The 17,545-nt window shown below is 44.6% G+C and overlaps 1 protein-coding gene across 1 annotated transcript; it reads right to left on the minus strand.

Moving 5' to 3' along the window:
* Nucleotides 1-14,469: 14,469 nt before the first annotated feature.
* LOC125553885 (uncharacterized) lies at nt 14,470-15,188 on the minus strand. The gene has a single exon (XM_048717569.2). The coding sequence runs from the start codon at nt 15,063-15,065 to the stop codon at nt 14,610-14,612; it is 456 nt and encodes a 151-aa protein (XP_048573526.2). The 5' UTR covers nt 15,066-15,188; the 3' UTR covers nt 14,470-14,609.
* Nucleotides 15,189-17,545: the final 2,357 nt, after the last annotated feature.

Genomic DNA, 17,545 nt, shown 5'->3' on the forward strand with positions numbered 1-17,545 from the left:
ATGTAGGAGCCAATATGGGCATCCAGGTCCCGCTATTGGTTATTGACCGGAGACGTGTCTCGGTCATGTCTACATTGTTCTCGAATCGTAGGGTCCGCACGCTTAACGTTACGATGACAGTTATTATGAGTTTATGCATTTTGATGTACCGAAGGTTGTTCGGAGTCCCGGATGTGATCACGGACATGACGAGGAGTCTCGAAATGGTCGAGACATAAAGATTGATATATTGGAAGCCTATGTTTGGACATCGGAAGTGTTCCGGGTGAAATCAGGATTTTACTGGAGTACCGGGAGGTTACCGGAACCCCCCGGGAATCATATGGGCCTTAGTGGGCCTTAGTGGAAAGGTGAAAGGGCTGCCCATAAGGGCTGCGCGCCTCCCCCCTCCCCTAGTCCTATTAGGACTAGGAGAGGTGGCCGGCCACCCCTCTCCCTCTTTCCCCCTTGGGAGTCCTATTTGGAATAGGATTGGGGGGGGGGGGGCGGAGTCCTATCCCGGTAGGAGTAGGACTCCTCCTGCGCCTCCATAGAGCTGGCCGCACCCCTCCCCCTTGGCTCCTTTATATACGGAGGCAGGGGGCACCTCTAGACACACAAGTTGATCATTGAGATCGTTCCTTAGCCGTGTGCGGTGCCCCTTGCCACCATATTCCACCTCGATCATATCGTTGTAGTGCTTAGGCGAAGCCCTGCGCCGGTAGAACATCAAGATCGTCACCACGCCGTCGTGCTGACGGAACTCCTCCCCGAAGCTTTGCTGGATCGGAGCCCGGGGATCGTCATCGAGCTGTACGTGTGCTAAGAACTCGGAGGTGCCGGAGTAACGGTGCTTGGATCGGTCGGATCGGGAAGAAGACGTACGACTACTTCCTCTACGTTGTGTCAACGCTTCCGTTGCGATCTACAAGGGTATGTAGATCAGACTCTCCCCCTCGTTGCTATGCATCACCATGATCCTGCGTGTGCGTAGGAATTTTTTTGAAATTACTACGTTCCCCAACAAAAAGGAGGGAGCACACCAGCCCACAAGGGGGCTGATGCGCCCACCTCCTGGTCGTTGGCCCTAGGAAAGGAAAGGGGAGGGGCTAGCCCCCTCCCGTCTTTCTTCTCACAAGGAAGAAGAAAGGAGAGGCGCCCTAGGGGCCGTCGGCCCCCTTTCCTTCCCCCGCGTGCCAAGTAAGGAAGGGGGCGCACCTTGGCAGGCGCCCAAGGGCAGCCGCCGGTCCCCTTGGGGCGCGCCCTAGACTGCCTCCCCTCCCCTCCACCTATATATATGAGAGGAGGGGAGGGGCGCCATACACCACGAATCCCCAGGCCGTGTGGCCGCGCCCCCTCTCCCTCTAGTTCCTCCTCCGCTCTAAATCTGTTGTGCTTGGCGAAGCCCTGCGGAAACCGTTTCACCACCACTGTCACCACGCCATCGTGCTGCCGGAACTCATCTACTACTACGCCCCTCTTGCTGGATCATGAAGACGATGATGTCATCGAGGTGAACGTGTGCTGAACTCGGACGTGCTGTACATTCGGTGCTTGATCGGAACGGATCGCGAAGGTGTACGACTACATCAACCGTGTTGATAAACGCTTCCATTTAGCAATCTACATGGGTATGTAGATGCTCTCCCCCTCTCATAGGTATGCATCTTCATGGATAGATCTTGCGTGTGCGTAGAATTTTTTTGTTTTCAATGCAACATTCCCCAACACTATCCAATTCAATCATATTCAACCACATCAAACATCAATGAACAATTCAAAAAAAATATGAACATGACTAGGGTTCATCTACTAGATGAAATAGGGTTCTATCATATTCAACCATATCAAACATCATATTACTCCTAACTAAACAAACTTAAAACAAGAAAAATCAAAATCTACTTGATGAAATAGGGTTCATCTTGTGTCGAATAATGCATCGAATCAAAAGGTTTTTCACTAAAACGAATTGGAGGGATTGAGAGAGCTTACTTTTCTCGTTTTGGAATCATCTCGATCCGCGAAAATGGTGGAGAAACAAAGAAGATTGGAGGGGGAATGGAGGGGATGAGAGAGGCGCCTCCCTCTTTGTTCTTGCGGCCGCGCATGGGAGAAGATGGGGTCTCCGGTGGTAGGGTTGCACAACCACCGCCAGGGTCCACGACGGTAGGGTGGATGGCAGGAGACGACTGCCATTTACTCGGGATGACGTGGATGAGTGGGCTACCGCCTAGAATTTGGGCGGTAGCCTGTATAACCCTACCGCCAGCGTCGTCGGCGGTAGGAAAAAGGGTCAAATCACAAAACATTTTTAAACCAGGGTTAGATCCGACTAAACTTTGAGCAAATGGTCAAAACACCAAAATCGGCTCCCGTAATCACCCGTATGTCATGCGCCTGCAACTTGTCAAGCCGGTGACGAGGCTTAGCGGTTGGCACGTCATGCACCGTAGGTACTATTTCCTCGTCTTCGGCAGCATGCTGGCATTGACACACCCCTTTGGCTCTCGTGTGTGTATATATCTGATATGAAAAATAATAATTGTGAAAAGTCAAAGAATTATGAATCTTTTTGAGGAACAAAATTGTCCTTCTTGTACTCGTATAAATAGATTCACCAAGGATTTACTTTCATGGCATTCTAGGTTGACAATAACAAGTTATTATTCACATTTTTTGTCCAGGGAATTTTGTTTGTTTTGCCCTGATTTCGACGGGAGCTTTCTCTTGGTGAAACTTTATATATGAATACAACATAAGGTCAAGTTTTTTTTTAAAAAAGTTTCAGTTTTTTAACTTTCTTCTGGACTTACTATTTTTTTTTCATATCAGGTGCATATACACCCGAGAGCCAAAGGGTATTTCCCATACCGGCATGCCCTACTTGTCAAAACAAACTGTGGAGTTAAGATTTTGAAAAAAAAAAGTAACAAGCCATGAAGGACTAGTTTCTAGTAGATACCAATAAGTGCTAGACTAGAAATTATGGCAGCCGAGTAAATGCCAGTTACCACCCAGGAAACATTGTCATCAAGGATGAAAAGGATCAAACAATACTGCTAGTAAGGCCGGTGAGATTCGGTCAAGTATATAAAAAGTTAACCATGCACATGTACACCCTGCAATAGTACAATCACTGTTGGGCTGTAGAGGGTGCTGGGACAGGTCAAATATATGTGTGGGGCTTTGTATTGGACATGACTATGCAACATGCCCACATGCATTATCCAAATAGTTTCTATCTGACACCTCAAAATACTTAAAACTGGAAAATTATTTATGGAAATTCTCTTGGAGCAAAGTTTGACCGCTGTGTGACGCCCGGGTAATCATGCTACAGTAATTCCACGCTAATGATGCCACGTCACCTCGGTTACTGTTATTAATCTCGCGATGGTTCAAAAATGGTTCGAATTCAAATTTAAAATCAAGTCAAACAATTAAAGTTTTCAAAAGTCAAAACTAAAATGTTCTTAATGTGACAAATAAATCATGGATATTATTGGTGGAGTAACAACATCTTTATAAAATATTTAAATACCCTTAAGTGATTAAAACAACATCAAAACAATTAGTTATACTCCTAATATATTTTACCAAATACTAAACTATTTTTATTCTGAGGTAAAACTTTTTAGAACAGTGGATTAATTTGACACACTATTTTTGAAGCTGTTTTCATATTTTACTAAACCAAAAATATAGTGCAACTAAAATAAAAGAGAAATGAATAAAAGGTAAAACAAAAAAAATAACAAAAGAAAGAGGAAACCCCCCTGGCCAACTGGGCCGAACGGCCCAACTGGCCGCCGAACCAGGCTACCGACCGGCCCACCCTACCCCTGCTTAACCCCCCACTCCCACCGAACCTTAGCCCATATCCCCCACTCCCCCCCCCCCCCCCGCTCGGTCCACTCCCTCCCGATCCGATCTGGATCGGGATCCCGTTGACGCCGCCGCCGACCCCCGCGGCCACTACGCCGGAGCTGCCACCGTCGCCCTCCGCCTCGACCCTCCCCCCCCCCCCCCGCCGGACCGCTTCATCCTCGTCTTCCCCTCGCCCCTCTCCCCCTGCGTGCCCGTCGCCGTCTGGACCGCGCCGGCGCCAGGAGCTCCCCCACCGGCCTGCTTCCCCGTCGCAAGTCGTCTCCGTCCTTCCCCCCCGACAACCGCTGCCCTAGACCCTACGTCTCCGGTGAGGCTACGGCCTCCGCGCCCCTCCTCTCTCTCCCCCTCGCTCGCTCACCGCGTCGTCCGCGCTCCGGCACGCCCGCGCCTCGCCGGCGCCCGCGCGTGCCCGCGCGGCCACAGCCGCAGTCCCGCCACTGCCCACTGCCCGCGCCCACGACCGCACGCCCGCGCCCCGCCCCACTTCTGCTGCTCGTCCGCCGAACCGCCGCCGGAGGCACTCGCTGGCGCACCGGCACAAGCGCCCCGCCTCTGTCCCCGTTGGCCGCGGCCACGCGCCGGTGCCCGCTCTCGCGCGCTCCGTCCCAGGACTCCTCTCCGCTGCGGTGGCCGCCGGCGCTGCTGCCCCCACCTACCGCGGCCGTCGCCGCCGGCTGTGGCCCGCGCTGCTCGCGCCCGCTCCGGCCCCGAACCGGCCTCGCCTTGCTATCGAGCAGGGGTGCGGCTTCGCCCGCACCAGCCTGCCCGTATGCCCGTTAAGGGCCTTGGCCCTATGACAAGTGGGGCACACCCCCCAGAACGTTTCTGTTAAAAAAAAGAAAAAAAAAGAATTAAATAAATAAATAAATAAGTAGATAAATAATGAAAATAATTAATTAATTAACAAATTAATTAACCTAATTAATTTTGATTAAATTAAGATTAATTAACCTAATGATTAGTTAACCTAATTAACTACTGTTAATTAGCTAATTAATTAGTATGACAGTGGGCCCACCCACTAATTAATTTTGATTAGATTAATTAAACTGTTTAATTAAAATGTGTCACTGACCAGTGGGACCCGCTGGTCAGGTTGACCAAGTCAACTCTGTTGACTGCTGATGCCAGCATGACATCATGCTGATGTCATTAATTCATTTTCGAATTAATTAATTAATTAAATTCCAGAAATTAATAAAATCTTTAAACAAATCATATCTTTTAATCCGTAATTCGGATGAAAATACTTTATACATGAAAGTTGCTCAGAACGACGAGACGAATTCGAATACGCAGCCCGTTCGTCCGCCACACATCCCTAGCATAGCAAACATGCAACTTTTCCTCTTCGATTCATCTGTCCGAAAACGCGAAACACCGGGGATATTTTCCCGGGTGTTTTCCCCCTTCACCGGTATCACCTCATACCGCGTTAGAACATGTTTAGCTCTGCCTATTGTCCTGATATGCACTTGCTTGCTATGTATTTACTGTTTCTCCCCCCCCCCCTCTTCTCTTCGGTAGACCCCGTGATGATGCTGATGTCCCTATGGTCGACTACGTCACCGACGACCCCTCTCTCTTGCCAGAGCAACCAGGCAAGCCCCCCCTTGATCACCAGATATCGCCTACTCTCCTCTATACTGCTTGCATTAGAGTAGTGTAGCATGTTACTGGTTTCCGTTATTCCTATCCTGATGCATAGCCTATCCTTGCTACTACTGTTGTTACCTTTACCTGCTATCCTACTGCTTAGTATAGGATGCTAGTGTTCCATCAGTGGCCCTACACTCTTGTCCGTCTGCCATGCTATACTACTGGGCCGTGATCACTTCGGGAGGTGACCACGAGCATATACAATATGCTTTACACAGTTACCTTACCGTGATACTGTTCGGAGATGGGGGCTGAAGGGGCAGGTGGCTCCATCCCGGTAGAGGTGGGCCTGGGTTCCCGACGGCCCCCGACGGTTACTTTGAGGCGGAGCGACAGGGCAGGTTGAGACCACCTAGGAGAGAGGTGGGCCTGGCCCTGGTCGGCGTTCGCAGATACTTAACACGCTTAACGAGATCTGGGTATTTGATCTGAGTCTAGCCATTTGGTCTATACGCACTAACCATCTACGCGGGAGTAGTTATGGGTATCCCGGCGTCGTGGTATCAGTCGAAGCCTTCGTGACGTCAGCGACTGAGTGGCGCGCGCCGGATTGGACCGTAAGCCTGCTCTTGTATTAAGGGGGCTAGTTCTGCTTCCGGCCGCGTTCGCAACGTGCAGGTGTGCTAAGGGCGATGGGCCCAGACCCCTGTGCGCTTAGGTTTAGACCGGCGTGCTGACCTCTCTGTTGTGCCTAGGTGGGGCTGCGACGTGTTGATCTTCCGAGGCCGGGCATGACCCAGGAAAGTGTGTCCGACCAAATGGGATCGAGTGTGTTGGGGTATGTGGTGCACCCCTGCAGGGAAGTTAATCTATTCGAATAGCCGTGATCTTCGGTAACAGGACGACTTGGAGTTGTACCTTGACCTTATGACAACTAGAACCGGATACTTAATAAAACACACCCTTCCAAGTGCCAGATACAACCGGTGATCGCTCTCTCACAGGGCGACGAGGGGAGGATCATCGGTTAGGATTATGCTATGCGATGCTACTTGGAGGACTTCAGTCTACTCTCTTCTACATGCTGCAAGACGGAGGCTGCCAGAAGCGTAGTCTTCGAAAGGACTAGCTATCCCCCCTTATTCCGGCTTTCTGCAGTTCAGTCCACATATAATATCCTTATTCCAGTTGATACCAATGCATACATATGTAGTGTAGCTCCTTGCTTGCGAGTACTTTGGATGAGTACTCACGGTTGCTTTCTCCCTCTTTTCCCCCTATCCCTTCTACCTGGTTGTCGCAACCAGATGTTGGAGCCCAGGATCCAAACGCCACCGTCGATGACGACTCCTACTACACCGGAGGTGCCTACTACTACGTGATGCCCGCTGACGACGACCAGGAGTAGTTAGGAGGATCCCAGGCAGGAGGCCTGCGCCTCTTTCGATCTGTATCCCAGTTTGTGCTAGCCTTCTTAAGGCAAACTTGTTTAACTTATGTCTGTACTCAGATATTGTTGCTTCCGCTGACTCGTCTATGATCGAGCTCTTGTATTCGAGCCCTCGAGGCCCCTGGCTTGTAATATGATGCTTGTATGACTTATTTTATTTGTAGAGTTGTGTTGTGATATCTTTCCATGAGTCCCTGATCTTGATCGTACACGTTTGCGTGTATGATTAGTGTACGATTAAATCGGGGGCGTCACAAGTTGGTATCAGAGCCGACTGCCTGTAGGAATCCCCTTTTCAACTCCTTAGCCGAAGTCGAGTCTAGACATTGAAAACTGTTTTACTAACAAGGCTGTGTAGCCCATGGGCCCACGTCGCCATTAGGGTGGTATTAGGATCTTTTACTCCTCGTCTATACTCTGGGATTCTGATCTCTCTTCTATTCGGGTTAAATGATTTTGCTAAAATCTAACTCTAGGTTCTCGCTACCACTTCCTGCCGGAGAACCCTTTCATTACGGATGGTCGACTGCTTCAACGGAATATTCTGACAATACTCTCCGATATTTTCTCGAGACCTTATGCCTATTGCTTTTGCAATTCCCTACCACCGAAAAATCCCTATGGATAAATACTTACACCTGTCATTTTTACTTTTATTCATAGTTGGTCTTGTTATTACAAGATACCCCGAAACACTTGTCGTTGTTTCGATAATCCTTTGAGCTTGCTGCCTTGCAGTTCTTGACACATGAATATCCCTACAGATAATTTCTCACACTTACCGAGTATCCACTCATCCCCAGTTGATTCATGTATGTCATCAATCTTCGAAATACCATTCGATCTTCCAAAAATCCTCAGGAGCCTATTGCCCTTGAAATTCTTGCTTGCTTACATTTTGGTTAATCCCATAAATCTAGTAATCTTATTGGCATCCTTTGTCACTATCATTTAAGTCCGTTGATTCTATATGTGTGCGAATGCACGCAATCATCAGTTGATCCTTATAAATTATCTTTCCGCTCAGACGTCTTTCGAACATGAGCTGGTTCTCGGCCAATCAGATTGCCATCGATGGTACCCCTAAGTCTATTCAACTTATCCATCCTTGATCAGAGCGTTGCTCCTGATCCCTTGATTTAAAAATCATAATTCCTTTGCTATTTAAACGTTGAATTATTCAGATGTCCTATAAACCAATGCATTTGCATTCTTTCTTCCTCTGATTGGGTATCGATATTCACATCAGCTCCATTGTGGATCGCCATATCCACTGTTGGATTATTGTCCGACAGTGTCCTTCATAACTAATCACCTTGTGAGTTCTTTCTCCGATACATAATGCCTTTGGTAAATTGTATCCTCTCCTTTTGCCAACCATGCTCTGCTTTCGAGCTGGTGATATCTACTCTTGAAGATTGTGGTATATGTTTCCACGATACCCTAACGGGTTGATCCGATGCCTTCCTTTATATGTGTGAACTCGGAAGTTTTCATGAGTCATACTCATCTGGTATTTCACCAGGTAAAACTTTCAACACTAATGCCTTTATCAAAGCGAATAGTGAATGGAAGGTTATACATTGAAGAAGTGGGAGTCGACCTTGAACCTTGCGTTCATGCCCAGGGACACGATGTATAACTTATCATGGAAGCTGCTCGTAAAAATAATTATTCCTTTGGTATAAGTTCATCTTATATCTGGGATCTGGCCTTTTGCAATCGTGGTTCCGACCATGTTCTCCTTTAAATAACATTTCTCGTGCAAGTTTAAGCACTTGTCTTCTACGGGGTAATACCCCAGTCCAACCTCTACTTTGATTTGCCGTCGAGTATTACCCCCTGGTATCTCAAGATTATCACGGAACTGCATAACTTCTTATGAGTTCTTCATCAAGTGCTACATTCTCATTGATTCCAATTTTTCATGGGCTCTAAGTTATTAAACACTCAAAGACACCGATAACTGAACCGAGTCCACACTACGGTTCAACAACTCTTAGTAATCTTCTTTAAGTACGAGTTTGAACTCAATCACGTCATTCCGAGCCTACTCGACTATATCATTATCGTGCCAAATTTTAACTGTGCTACCTGGTCCTTCTTTCCGGAGCACAATTTCGACGATGGGCTAAGCTTACGTCGATCTTCCTTGTCTTATCGTTTCACCTCAAACAACAAACTTGATTTCAAGTTTGTGACGTACCCATGGTTCCAATAACCTTTCGCTTCATCATTCGTTTGACTTGATGTCATCGCCGACCGATTACATCTCCATGAAACCTCTCGACAGAAATTTCATGATCATCATCAACATTTCGAGCTCCTTAAGGACATCAATTGAATTCCTGATGAGAAATACCATCCTTGCCCTCGATGATTTGTGTTATCATCGACCACTCGATTGCCTTCCGTTCAACACAAACTTGTTCGTGTTTTGTGTTATACCTTGAGATCCTTGCTATCCAGCATTTGTTCTCCTTTACCTTGGAGTATTGCCATCTTTTATGTCAAGAATGTTGTGAGAATTTCACCACCTCTTAAGAATTCTTGGTATCGTGATACTTCTCACCATCACCATTCTTTCTTGGTCCTCGTGTTGATTCCAACCGGGGTACCAACAAGTGAACGGTGTTGTTTGGATTCTGCACTTCTAGCAACCCTATTGGTTTGAAGTTAATGGTCGGCCGTTCGTTCTTAGACTATTGATTATTGAATCACCATTCTGACATTGGTCGTGCAACCCAACCCATATTTTGGGCGCACCTTTCAACCAATGTTTAATTGTGTATGTTTTCCGTGAGCATACTTCCTTATATCATTTGATCTGACAAATGTTATCTCCTTGTTCACTTAATTGTGGAAATCCATCTTTTGGAAATCTCGATGAATTGCCGTTGAGTTCACCAGACACCTCTTTGTCCTCTCCTTGGATTAATGATGAACTCTTGTTAACGGAAATCACTTCATAGTTCATTTCCCGAGAATCTTACATTGTCATCTCGTCCATTGTGTTGCACCTTTTCTTCTCAGGCTTACTAAGTCGGAGGTATCCTGGCACTAATCAGATCTGAATCTAGGTCAGATATGATGGTTGGAACATATTTCCAAGAGTTACAACAATGGTCCTTATGAGACCCGGTAAGGTGATGTCATGCCTAGCACACCTGGCTGGATGCCCAATTGTTATAGTTTCCCTTTTCAGCCAGGCTATCCTTTCTTCCATGAGGAAATTGTAAGACTTATTCTATAAGTTCTTCCTGATGGACCCTTTTTGTTTCCAAAGTCTGAACTTGCTTGAAGACCATGTAATGCTATCTCGAAGCATGTTTGTGGTACTCCGATTGTCAACAAGGACATTTGAAGCCAATGCTAAATGTTTCCTGCTAAATTATCCAAACACCGCTGTATGGGTAATGTCATGAAGTTTCTCTCCCCGTTTCTAAAGGGTTTTCTACATTATATCCTGTCATGGATATCATGCTCTGCTTGTCCTTGGGAAGGATATACCCTTGAAATATGTGTTTAAACACATTTTCCTTTCCATTGTTCTGCTTAAACCTGACAATCACTTTTCCTTTCCATTGGGATTGTTTAAACCTTCTTGTGATCTATATGATGTAAGCAGTAGTTTTCTCCTACTTAGGTAAACACCTCGGTGTACAATTCTATCAGTAAGACCTTGTTTCTATTGTTGATGACATTCCGGTAACCACCGATGGATGAGAACTTTGCCTATTGGTCCGCCTCGTTCAACAAGCAGGAGAATGGTTCTCTTCGTCCCTCGCCCTTGGTATCGATGTTGTTGCCGACATAACTGATAGACTAGCCTCTGACATGCCTTGCTATCGTGACCATGCAAGATGTCACCCCTCCTACTTTTATCCCACATGGTGGGCCCATAACCCACAGTTCCACAGGATCGAAACCTGACTCTCCTATACAACACCTGTTCCCAAGGTTGTTCCTCACGCTCGACTTCGTATGCGACTTTGTATGTAATTCACGGACCACCTGTCTAGTGATCTATTCTGGTATGAGGCGCAATACCTATTCTCGTTGCCCTGAAACCCTTTCACCTTCTGATTAGGCATCGAACGATTGCCTATTCGTTTGAAACTTCTCATGGTACCTTCTTACTTTGCTCTCGATATCTTCTTAAGTTTCAAATCGAGAGAAACTTATGCTTCTTCCCTGAGTTAACCGTCTGATGCTCGATCTTGTTAAAATCCATCCATATACAGTTTTCCCTTCTCACCCTTTCGTAAGTTCGGTGATGGTCCTGAAGGAAGGACGGTGACTTCATCATGACGACCTGAAGCAGAGGACCGAAGACATCAATGTAATGGATCGACCTCTTCGAGAAGAGCAACTATGACCGAGAAGAATCTTTAGAATTTCGTAACCAGATCCCTTCCCCTTGTAACCGCTCCTAAATCTCGGGACGAGATTTCTTGTAGTGGAGGAGAATTGTGACGCCCGGGTAATCATGCTACAGTAATTCCACGCTAATGATGCCACGTCACCTCGGTTACTGTTATTAATCTCGCGATGGTTCAAAAATGGTTCGAATTCAAATTTAAAATCAAGTCAAACAATTAAAGTTTTCAAAAGTCAAAACTAAAATGTTCTTAATGTGACAAATAAATCATGGATATTATTGGTGGAGTAAGAACATCTTTATAAAATATTTAAATACCCTTAAGTGATTAAAACAACATCAAAACAATTAGTTATACTCCTAATATATTTTACCAAATACTAAACTATTTTTATTCTGAGGTAAAACTTCTTAGAACAGTGGATTAATTTGACACACTATTTTTGGAGCTGTTTTCATATTTTATAAACCAAAAATATAGTGCAACTAAAATAAAAGAGAAATGAATGAAAGGTAAAACAAAAAAAATAACAAAGGAAAGAGGAAACCCCACTGGCCAACTGGGCCGAACGGCCCAACTGGCCGCCGAACCAGGCTACCCGACCGGCCCACCCTACCCCTGCTTAACCCCCCACTCCCACCGAACCCTAGCCCATATCCCCCACTCTCCCCCCCCCCCCCCCCCCCCCGCGCTCGGTCCACTCCCTCCCGATCCGATCTGGATTGGGATCCCGTTGACGCCGCCGCCGACCCCCGCGGCCACTACGCCGGAGCTGCCACCGTCGCCCTCCGCCTCGACCGATCATGTAATTAATTTTCATACCATATATCTTTAGTATTGTAGACGTTGGTATTTTTTTTCTACAAAGTTGGTCAAACTTTATAAAATTTCACTTTGATCAAATCTTATATGCAGACTAAAAAGAAACGGAGGGAGTACTAAATTGCCGCATTCGTGCTAAGTTTATGTGAAATTAGTCATCCTATATTCTCGCAAATAATAGTAGGGCATGAGATTATCAGCTAAAACAAGGTCAACTGTGCAACATAGGATTCTGATTTCTTTGCACCTCCATCTTTTTTTTTTACATGACCTCCATCTAGTTTGTATCCTGAACAGTGCCGGAGCTATAAAAGAAAGGCCCTTCACAAAAAAGTAGGAGTATCTCTTTTCAGGGTGAGGTTATGTGCTGCCCACTGCGAGTTCCACCAAGAGCACCTATTAGGCCGGCTTAGTACCCGTGCGCCATCTGACATCATTTTTGTTTTTCGTCCTTTCTTCCGTTTTTATTCACCTTTTTGTTTTTTCCTTTCCTTAAATTTTATTTTATATTTCAAAGTATTCTCTACAAAAGTATATACAGTACAAAAAATGTCCTTGGAAATTATCCAAAAAATATATATATACATTACAAAAATTATTTCAATAATTTAAAAAAATGTTAATCATTCATTTTAAAATGTTAAAATATGTATAGAAAAATGTTAATCATGTACACAGAAATTTTTTGTCAGATTTATAAATGCCACACGTTTGAAAAAGTGTGCATGACATTTAAAAAATTTATACAATGTACGAAAAATTGTCCTAATAAGAGAAGTATCTTTCATACAATCATAAAAATGTACGTTATATTTTAAATAATGTCCAAAAGTTTCGAAAAATGTTTTTGTCACATTGAAAGAAAAAGTGTATACAATGTAAAAAAATGATTGCGTAATGCGAAAAAATGTTTCATACAGTTCAAAAAATGTATGTGACATTCAAAGAAAAACTGCAGCAATTAAAAATATGCTCATGATATTAAGAAACTGTTTGTAGAATGCAAAAAAAAAATCCCACAGGTTCAAAAAATGTTTATTTCCAATAAAAACTGTAGGTGACATTTAAAAAAATATTCACGTGTTTCCAAAAAAATCCATGGAAATTTCAAAGTGTTTATAGAATGTAAAAAAACATAATCATGTAGTTTCAAAAAAATATTTATGCCATTAAAAACATGTTTCACGTATGCGCTAAAAATGTATATTGTGCAATGAGAAAAATTAGACATGTATTTGAAAAACAAAACCAATTAAAATTGACAAAATAATCAAAGAAAACAAAGGAAAAGCTAAAAGTATAACGGGGAATTAAAAATCGAAGAAAACCGTTGTAGAAAAACAATGGAAAAAAGAAAAACCTAGGAAAATCAGTGAACAAACGAAGAAAAAAGTAAAACGAGAAAAAGGGAAGAAAACCGAAGCACAGCGAGCGACCTAGGTTTTTGCGCATGACAAACCCTAATGAGCCCGCCCGATTCGCTCGCCCGTAGGCGATTCCTATTATATTTCTGCCGACACATAGCCCACGCGCTCTTTTAAGGGTGCGACTAGATGGCCGGCCCAATTTGCTGCCCCGGATTTGCTTAAAAAATAACCACCCACGGATTAGGTATTTCTTGGCCTTTTCCCGTTTTGTGCGTTTCTGGTTTTTCTATTTTTTTATTTTTTATTTTTATGGTTTTTCTGTTTTATTTTTTTGTTTGTTTTCCCTTTTCATATTATATTTTTATTATACTATAATATTTTTATTTTTCCTTTGTGATTTTTTCAACACTTTTTAAATTTGACTAACATTTTTAAAGATGTTTTAATACTTTTAAAAATATCCAAACACTTTTGTTTATTGTATGGACATATTAAAATAAAGCGAACATTTCACAGTTATGCAGAATTATTTTTTCAAAATGCGCGTTTTTCTTCAAATTACGTGAACACTTTTCAAATTGAGTGATTTTTAAAAACATTGCATGAAGATTTTCCGAAATGCATGGTTATTATTTTTAAATAGGCAAGCCGTTTCCAAAATTTGTGAAGATTTATAGAAATGCACGAAAATATACATAAAAGTTTTAATTTACCTAATTCATTTTTTAAAAGATAAAAGTGAAACAAAGATTACTACTCCCTCTGTTTGGAATTATTTGTCTCGGAAATGGATGTATCTAGAATTAAAATACGTCTAGATACATTCATTTCTGCGACAAGTAATTCGGAACGGAGGGAGTAGAAGAGTGCAGGAAAAAAAGAAAGGAACTAACTTGCAGATCGTACTACAACAGATTACGTGTCAGAGTACCCGGAAACTATGAAACGATCACAAATGTCTCAAACACACGTGAAAATATGAATATTGCGTCCCAAAAGAAAAAAAATAAAGAATATTTGCACCTTACTCCTTGAAAAATTAGGCGAGTGCCAAAGCAAATGACATCTATATCTATGTACAATACATGAGTGGCCTGGCATATGCATTATGTCGTACCATCAGACGAGGTTTTGCAAGAGGTGCACAAGAGCATCCGTGTAGTTCTCCGCGAGCTTCACCAGCGTGCCGGCCACCGCATCCGCCGCGCCCTCCAGCGCCTCCGTCAGCGCTTTGGCCGCCTCCTCGCTGCCGTCCCGTGCTGCCTCCATGAGCTCGACAACCGTAGACGCGGCGAACTCCACCGTGCCGGCCACCGCGCTCCAGAGCGACTCGAGAAACGCCGAGACGACGGCCACCGCCACGTCCCAAACTATGCCGAAGACGAACTCGACCGCCGCTTCGAGTACGCCCTTGGTCGCGTTGAGCGCCGCGTCTGCCGCCTGCCCCGGCAGCCTGACCAGGTCGACGGCGGCGACGGCGAGGAGGGCGAGGCCCCGGAAGAGCACTAGGGCGGCGAGCTCCAGGCAGGAGCCCAGAAGCCACAGAGCTAGTCTTACGAGCACGACGAGTGCCATGCATGCACTTACTAGTGGCACAAACAAATGTGGAGTGTCCCAAGTTTGGATTATTTGGTGGCCCTATGATGAGTACAATTTTTGTGTTGCTTGGAGTGCATGCCATGCAAGGAGAGGCGTCCAGGATGGGTGTTCCGTTCCTTGTAAGGTTTTCTTTGAGAGCTTGGGTAGCCTTTTTATGAGGTGATGAGGTGGTGCCAACTCGTTGCTTCTAAGGTTTACTATGATCGTTGCTTGAATTTCGGTGCTTGAAATTCCATTTTCATGCGGTGCATGTGGTATAAGCTTTGAAAATCCCCAAAACTCCATAAACATGTGTGCTCTCACACATCGTTTTATTTAAACAGAGGCAAAAACTTTTGGAACATGATTGATCTCGAATACTTTGCACGGCAATGCTCCACATGAAGCCTCGTTATTTACCGTGGCAAGAATAGTTGAGTGCAAAGAGTAGATATTGCAAAAAAATACAATAAAAAATCCATGCGTTACTCTCGTTCCAGATTTGCCAGGAGATGAGCATTTGCAACGACATCAACGCTTTTATCCGATGGCCATGGTGTGTGACGGACGATCACCTTTAGCTAGAAGTTTGCAAGTTGGCCCAATCCTCCAAAGATGCGTACTCAAGGCGAAGCCAATATCACACCAAATACAGATTGAGAACCGGCAACAAAACATGAGGTGTGCAGCAGGCTCCGACACCCTATTGCACAACTTCAATAGCCCACAGTTTGGCAAACTCTGGCTATGAAGGCGGTTAGCTCTACAACTTTTATTTTGAAAGATTAGCCACACGAAGAACTTGACTTTTGGGGACGAACAATTGTTCCAAACTGCTGATTTCATGACTGTCGGAGTGAGCCCCTCAAACTGGGCCTTGTACACAGATTTCGATGAGCAGGAGCCCGAGGCAATGAGCTTCCAAAGTATGGCATCTGGGAGACCGGGAGTATTTAGGTGTGCCTCATTAAGAAGATCCCAAAGGGAGAAAAACTCCATGATGTGCTTCACATCCAATCTCGCTGATATGTCAATCTTGTTGATCCATTCATCTCCCATAAGAGCCTCAATGATGTTTTGTTCTTAAGCTTGGACTAATTAAAAATTGAGGGAGCTATCTCTTTAGGCTTCCCCATTAAGTCATGGCACATGTCAAAATTTTGTCAACTTCCCGTCTCTAATTGTGATGGTAATGCACTTGTAGAAATGATCCATGTCGACCATATCACACAGCGTTCCCATGCCAACCCACACCTTGATCGGTTTTGTCTGTTCAAGCCACAACCACCTAAGATGGAGGGCCCTCACAATTTTTTTAATGCCAAGGATCCCCAACTCCCCCAAGTTTGTTGGGTGGCAAACAAGATCCATTTGACTTTGCATTGCCCTCTCGAATCCTTGTATGAACCAACCATAGAAAAGGCCTTAGAAGATTGATGATGGCTTTGGTCGTTCCCTTAGGAAGGACGAGCATAGTTAGGTGGTAAAATATCGCCCAATGAGGATGGACTCCACAAGAGTGCAACACCTGATAACTACTCACTCCGTTCCATAATATAAGAGTGTTTTTTACACTAGTGTAGTGTCAAAAACGCTCTTATATTATGGGACGGAGGAAGTATAAAATACTCCATCAACCACCCAATAAACTTCTTCGCAATTTTTTCAATGACGAAATGAAAGTACACTCCATGCAACCTGTAAATCATAAGCAGTAGCCCCGGGTATCGCATCGGAAAGGTTGTAGTTATAGCTGGTAACAACTCCATGATCATAGGAAGATCAATGTCCACACATCGAATAAACACAACTAAACTTTTGTGCAAATTGGTCTCAAGGCTCGTGGCCACACCAAAGCTTCTCAATAAAGTTGCATGGTTATCAATGTATTGCTTAATCGACACAACAAAAACGACCACATTTCAACATACAAGGAAGCATGAAAGCAAGGTCCCCTTCAGTCGATGGTGTTTCGCAAAGTACCCGAACAATTGTGCAATAATGTACATCGATCCGATTTGTATGACAGTGGGACGTGACCTCAAGTTATCAAATGGACAAAGAGGTTGCCGTTCAACCCAGGTTTGGGTCCTTGCAATGCAATTAAGAACCCTAATCCTGCTTGTCTGAAATTATATCGGTAATATATCAGCAAGTACAATATAATGGTCCAACGACTTAGAGGTGGAGTCGCTGGGTTTAAGGTGGTTGGTCTAGATGGGATGTCTTAGATCCAATCTATGTAGGCTAAGACTAGGGTTCGATTCCATTGTATTGGCGCTTGAAGTAGAAGCTGCCCCTCTTCCTTTGGTCTCGAGGCTTATTTATGAGTAGAGTAATGCTAGACACATGGAGAGAAGGATTACATGATTCACAGACTATGCAAACGTGGGAGCTTGGGATTGGAGAAGGGGGAGCTTGGGATTGGAGAAGGGGGAGGATGGGCCCTATCCGCCTGAAAATCAAGGGAGAGATAG

Source organism: Triticum urartu, chromosome 1A (assembly GCF_056163025.1).
Source record: "Triticum urartu cultivar PI428250 chromosome 1A, HENAU_Tu73, whole genome shotgun sequence".
NCBI lineage: Eukaryota > Viridiplantae > Streptophyta > Magnoliopsida > Poales > Poaceae > Triticum > Triticum urartu.

What these genes read in the sequence shown, in the direction of transcription:
- LOC125553885 (XM_048717569.2), bottom strand. Translation starts at nt 15,065, where the DNA reads ATGGCACTCGTCGTGCTCGTAAGACTAGCTCTGTGGCTTCTGGGCTCC.